Genomic DNA, 6,092 nt, shown 5'->3' on the forward strand with positions numbered 1-6,092 from the left:
ACGGGCCGCTTCTAAAATTTAAGACTACAGTCCAGTTCTTCCACAGAGAGCTGCGGTCTATGAGCTTTCTGAAATACCTGCACGACGCCCGGACACGGAACTTTTCCGTCGCTGACAGATATCCAAACACGTGGTGCCAAACCTCAGGCGGAAGCTGTAGAAGCAGCTGTGCCATAGTTCAGTGCTGTAATGCCACAAACCTGCTATATTGTTGTTCTTGTCTCTATTCAAAAGGCAGGAATACGGCATGTTCACACCACGCTGGTTCCTGAAGTTAGCAAATAACGTAGCAGACGACTCTTTCTTTCAATTTGCTAGAGCTTGATCAAAACTGTGGTTGACAGCACGGTTAGCCAATAGTTGTAAAGAGCCCGCCCACTGCGGCGCTGTGATTGGTTACTCATCAGCTATATAGTCTCAACACGTCTTTCCTTTTCCTCCTTTCCCCTCACGCGATTCTAGTGCCTAGTAAGTGTTCTTTCTTTGTCCTCGGTAGTTAAATAACGGTCTGTTAGACTAATATGATTTTGACGTCAGTGACATGTACCGACACATGTGTTCCCTGTCACGTAGAAGTGTGGCTGAGCTGCCACGTGCAGCATCATGTAACGTTGCTAGCTTGCGTTTAGCCGCTAAGGTTAGCTATCGAACCACGTGTGTGTTTTATGCTCAGCCAGTTGTTGTTGGCATGCAGACTATACTAGAATGGAGTTTTATTTTAATGTGTTCTATCTACTTTAGGTTCTGCCCTGTCTTTAAACCGGCGGTTCCTTGGAAGCACTGCAAAGATGCTCTGGGAGGACGGAGCCACGTGGACCGCCTGGGCCACAATCCCTCTCTGGAGAAGTGAGTTTTTCTCTCTTTAGATTTGTTATAACCGTATTCTTTGCAGGATTTCTACAGTGCAGCTTGTGTGGTGCTGTGTTGTCGTTCCCCCTGCAAACAGTAACTTGTTTCCTCGCTATCCCTGGCTGTCAACATAAATTGACTGCCAGGGACGTAAGGTCTCAGACACTGAATCAGACTTAAAAAAATGTCATTGTAATTTTAATGTACCTGCAAATGTCGATGCTATAGCCATCACCCTTTGTAAGTGAATGTTGGTGTTAGGAATCAATGTTTTTATGCAATGTATAGCTCATTAATGTGCGGTCTGTATTTGCAGTAATGTCTTGAAGATTATCAAAAATGCTTCATTGTGGCTGATGCAGACCAGCCACTTCATGACAAGGCTGTGGTGCTAATGGGTTAAAAACACCATGATGCGCAAGGCCATCCGTGGCCACCTGGAGAACAACTGCTCTGGAGAAGTGAGTTCTGTTCTTTGCCATGACTTAAATTTGCAGGATTTCTACAGTGCAGCTTGTGTGGTGCTGTGTTGTCGTTCCCCCTGCAAACAATAACCTGTTTCCTGCTATCTCTGCCTGTCTAAATCTGACAACCAGGGACGCAAGGCTTCAGACATTGTATATTAAGTTCACGTCTTGCAGAAACGCTCTTACAATTTCCTTTTGATCCTGTAATTTGACAGACTCCTGCCCCATATTAAGGGGAATGTGGGCTTTGTCTTCACCAAGGAGGATTTGGCTGAGGTCAGGGACCTGCTCTTGGCTAACAAGGTAAGAATTCTGGAGAATGGTGCCTGGCACAGTTTATCTAGGTAAATGGTCTAAGGTTAGATTATTTGGCAAGGTGATCGTGTGTAAAACCTAAAACTGGTTGGTTGTCCCTTTTTGGTGACATCTTTTTGATTATCCTTCTCTGGAGAAGTGAGTTTTGCATTCCTGCATTTGCTAGAACTGTATTCTATGCAGGATTTCTACAGTGCAGCTTGTGTGGTGCTGTGTTGTCGTTCCCCCTGCAAACAGTAACTTGTTTCCTCGCTATCCCTGGCTGTCAACATCAATTGACTGCCAGGGACGTAAGGTCTCAAACACAAAATCAATCTTCCACTCTTTAATTTAGTGCTTGTAATGTGCTAAACTGTTGTATTCAATATTCCAGGTTCCTGCTGCCGGAGCCATTGCCCCCTGTGATGTAAGTGTGCCTGCCCAGAACACTGGTCTGGGTCCTGAGAAGACTTCCACCTTCCAGGCTCTGGGTATCATCAAAGATTTCCAGGGAAGCATTCCATCATTAATGCATTAAATACTGTGGAAATGGCCTACTTCCTTCCTTTGGCAGAAAAGGTATGATTTATTGCAATATGTTTCATTCTATCTCTGGAAAGATTGTCTTCCAGACAGCATTCAGGGGTTCAAAGTCTGTGCTGAATTTCTTTTTTGGAGCCTTTTGTTCAGTGAGATGTGTGGTGTAGTTTCTTTCTGTAATCTGAAGATTTTATTATCCCCCCACAGGTAAAGGTGTTTCTGGCTGATCACCTGCTTCTTATCATCAAATCTACTAACTTTTTTGCATTTGAACTCCTCCACCTTCACTGCTGTGAAACCATATGCAGCTTTGCTAACACGTGCCAAAACAAATTAAATGGAAATTTTGCTCATGTATTTCACTGTATAAGAATAAATTCACTTTTTGAAGTGACCCTTGAGTTCAGTGTCTTCCTTGTTTTGCTGCTATGCTTGCTATGTGAATTTGTCATTACCTCAGGTAAGATGGGCACAATGTAAAACATTTTGGTCAGATTAATAGGTTGTGAGAAGCAGTAACAAATTCTAAATTTGTACAATCCTCAACTTTGCAACAGCTGTTAATTAACTCTTTAAGCCTCAATCTTAAATTGCTTAAACAAGCTTGCTGTTGTATGCAGACTGAAGGCACTTGACTGTATTCAGTCAACTTTTAACTCCTAATTTGTGAGCACTTTGATCTTAAGCATATAGAGATGCAGTCTGTCAAGGGCCACCAGGTATTGCAGGTTGCTACTGCTTACGGTATAAAGTCTGGCACTGGTTTAACAAACAGACCCTGGAGCTTTGGAAACAGCTGTTTGAGCATGCAAATGTGAAGGCTGAGTATCTGAAGATGGATGTGATTTGGTCGTTGAGCTTCCATTTAAGGAGATCATGCTTCAACACGGTGAAGCTTCAGGGGAAAATACTGGTACATGTAAACAATGGCAAGCTGCATCAAGTCTTCCGATAACGCAAGAATGTTTCACCCCATCGATAAAGTCTAACCTAGTCAATCCTTGTGCTTGTCTCAAGGCTTCTACCTTTGCTTTGGGTGTAATCCTGATGACAATGAGATGCTTCATTTGAGGCAGACAGCGAAAAATGTGGTACCACAATACAAGAGGCAGCTGGGCTGTAATACCATTAATGCCACATTGCTATAATGATCTTGTGTGCATTCAAAAGGCAGCAAAACACACTTTCGCACCACTCTTGTTCCTGAAGTTAACATATAACATTCCAGGCGCATATTTCCTCCTCTTTTCTAGAGCATGGCAAAAACTGAGCTTGACCGTACGGTTAGCCAATGGTTGTAAAGAGCCGGCCCTCTACGGCGCTGTGATTGGTCACTTATCTGCTATATAATCTTAACACGTCTTTCCGCTTCCTCTTTCTTTCACGCGACCCTTGTGCGCAGTAAGTGCGCCTTTTTGTCTCTCGTCTTTTGATTGTTAAACGAATATGTTAGGCTTTGGTCAAGTATGATTTTTATGTCAATGAAAACAAAGTCTTATAGTATCGATTGATGTATTTCCCGCCCCGTAGAGCTATGATAAAGCTGCGTATAAACGCACGGCCCAATGTAACGTTGTTAGCTTGCTATTAGCCGCCTAGGGTTAGCCGTCGACCACATGTTCGGATGTACTGTACAGACTGATGTTTGTTGATAGGCTACGTACGTGAGCTGACTTTTATTTCTATTTTCTAAATCCGCTTTAGGTTCTACCTTGTCTTTAAACCAGCTGTTTAGCGATCCTTGGAAGCACTGCAAAGATGCCCAGGGAAGACAGGGCCACGTGGAAGTCCAACTATTTTATGAAAATCATCGTAAGTATTAAGACATGACACCCATCCATTTTATACGGTGCTAAAATAAACCTAAAATAAGTTAATGTGTGGTCTGTATTGTAGCAACTTCTGGATGATTATCCAAAATGCTTCATTGTCGGGGCAGACAATGTGGGCTCCAAGCAGATGCAGACCATCCGTCTGTCTCTTCGTGGCAAGGCTGTGGTGCTGATGGGTAAAAACACCATGATGCGCAAGGCCATCCGTGGCCACCTGGAGAACAACCCTGCTCTGGAGAAGTGAGTTCTGTGCTTCTGCGTTTGCTATGACTTTTGCAGGATTTCTACAGTGCAGCTTGTGTGGTGCTGTGTTGTCGTTCCCCCTGCAAACAATAACCTGTTTCCTGCTATCCCTGCCTGTCTAAATCTCTGACAACCAGGGACGCAAGGCTTCAGACATTGTATATTAAGTTCACGTCTTGCAGAAACGCTCTTACAATTTCTTTTTGATCCTGTGATTTGACAGACTCCTGCCCCATATTAAGGGGAATGTGGGCTTTGTCTTCACCAAGGAGGATTTGGCTGAGGTCAGGGACCTGCTCTTGGCTAACAAGGTAAGAATTCTGGAGAATGGTGCCTGGCAGAGATCTAGCTAAATGGTCTAAGGTTGAATTATTTGGCAAGGTGATCGTGTGTAAAACCTAAAACTGGTTGGTTGTCCCTTTTGGTGACATCTTTGATTATCCTTCTCTGGAGAAGTGAGTTTTGAATTCCTGCATTTGCTAGAACTGTATTCTATGCAGGATTTCTACAGTGCAGCTTGTGTGGTGCTGTGTTGTCGTTCCCCCTGCAAACAGTAACTTGTTTCCTCGCTATCCCTGGCTGTCAACATCAATTGACTGCCAGGGACGTAAGGTCTCAAACACAAAATAAATCTTCCACTCTATTTTTTAATTTAGTGCTTGTAGAGTAATGCGCTAAACTGTTGTATTCAATATTCCAGGTTCCTGCTGCCGCCCGTGCTGGAGCCATTGCCCCCTGTGATGTAAGTGTGCCTGCCCAGAACACTGGTCTGGGTCCTGAGAAGACCTCCTTCTTCCAGGCTCTGGGTATCACCACAAAGATTTCCAGGGGAACCATTGAAATCTTGGTGAGTAACATACTTGTCTTGGTTGCATTATGAAAAGCTTGTGTTCCAGCCTCTGACTCAAGAGCTTGCTTTTTGTTCCCCCCAGAGCGACGTCAGTCTGATCAAGACTGGTGACAAAGTTGGTGCCAGCGAGGCTACACTGCTGAACATGCTGAACATCTCCCCCTTCTCCTTCGGACTCATCATCCAGCAGGTGTATGACAATGGCAGTGTTTATAGTCCTGAGGTGCTTGACATCACAGAGGCTTCTCTGCATACAAAGTTCCTGGAGGTGAGATGCACTGTTTGTCAATCGTGCTTCCATAATTTAAATTCTGTACCTCCAAAACTTACAAAAGTTAATTTCTTTAGGGTGTCAGGAACATTGCTAGTGTCTGTCTGGAGATTGGCTACCCCACTCTGGCCTCCATCCCTCATTCCATCATCAATGGGTACAAGAGGGTCCTGGCTGTTGCTGTTGAAACTGACTACTCCTTCCCTCTGGCAGACAAGGTATGATGCCATGATCGATTAATGTATTGTCATGTATTGCAGGATAGGTTTCGGTGTAGCCCGTTTAGTGCTGCATTGATGATCACCCTGCAAAGAGAAACTGGTTTCATTCTATCCCTGTCTGTTCCTGGTAGCAGATAGAAAAGCCTGGTTCCAGACAACATTTCGGGCTTTTTAGCCTTGTACTGAGTAATTTCTTTTATTGTGTAGAATTAGTGATGCAGTTTGTCTAATAGTCTTTTATCTTGACAGGTCAAGGCGTTCCTGGCTGACCCATCTGCTTTTGCTGCTGTAGCAGCACCTGCAGCTGCTGCAGCTGAGGCAGCTGCAGCTCCAGCTGCAAAGGAAGAGGTTAAGGAGGAGTCTGAGGAATCAGATGATGATATGGGCTTTGGTTTGTTTGACTAATAGTGAATTCAACCAGCCTTGAGTCAAATAAAACTGGCCTAATAAGACCCTACTGGATGTGTCTTGTGAATTTGTGTTGCGCAAACGGATCATTTTGCTGCTGTTTCTGATGCAGAAGTG

The 6,092-nt window shown here is 44.1% G+C and overlaps 1 protein-coding gene, 2 non-coding genes and 1 pseudogene across 3 annotated transcripts; all 4 read left to right on the top strand.

Moving 5' to 3' along the window:
• The first annotated feature begins 788 nt into the window (after window positions 1-788).
• LOC114855401 (60S acidic ribosomal protein P0-like) lies at window positions 789-2,551 on the top strand (annotated as a pseudogene).
• LOC114856438 (small nucleolar RNA SNORA63) lies at window positions 1,809-1,937 on the top strand. The gene has a single exon (XR_003786070.1). It is a non-coding gene; the product is annotated as a small nucleolar RNA SNORA63 (small nucleolar RNA).
• Window positions 2,552-3,460: 909 nt separating the features above from the next.
• Window positions 3,461-6,024, top strand: rplp0 (ribosomal protein, large, P0). The gene is made up of 8 exons (XM_029150222.3): window positions 3,461-3,551; window positions 3,855-3,962; window positions 4,047-4,222; window positions 4,449-4,536; window positions 4,926-5,072; window positions 5,158-5,343; window positions 5,424-5,564; window positions 5,817-6,024. Exons 2-8 carry the CDS (start codon window positions 3,909-3,911, stop codon window positions 5,970-5,972), a joined length of 948 nt encoding a protein of 315 aa, XP_029006055.1. The 5' UTR covers window positions 3,461-3,551; window positions 3,855-3,908; the 3' UTR covers window positions 5,973-6,024.
• On the top strand, window positions 4,720-4,848 carry LOC114856439 (small nucleolar RNA SNORA63). The gene has a single exon (XR_003786071.1). It is a non-coding gene; the product is annotated as a small nucleolar RNA SNORA63 (small nucleolar RNA).
• Window positions 6,025-6,092: the final 68 nt, after the last annotated feature.

Source organism: Betta splendens, chromosome 5, assembly GCF_900634795.4.
Source record: "Betta splendens chromosome 5, fBetSpl5.4, whole genome shotgun sequence".
In the NCBI taxonomy this organism is placed as follows: domain Eukaryota; kingdom Metazoa; phylum Chordata; class Actinopteri; order Anabantiformes; family Osphronemidae; genus Betta; species Betta splendens.

Bases quoted from the DNA above. Each gene is read 5' to 3' on its own strand.
- rplp0 (XM_029150222.3), top strand. From the start codon at position 3,909: ATGCCCAGGGAAGACAGGGCCACGTGGAAGTCCAACTATTTTATGAAA. The intron at 3,963-4,046 runs GTAAGTATTAAG...TCTGTATTGTAG, and splicing joins ACTATTTTATGAAAATCATC to CAACTTCTGGATGATTATCC. The intron at 5,073-5,157 runs GTGAGTAACATA...TGTTCCCCCCAG, and splicing joins GGGGAACCATTGAAATCTTG to AGCGACGTCAGTCTGATCAA.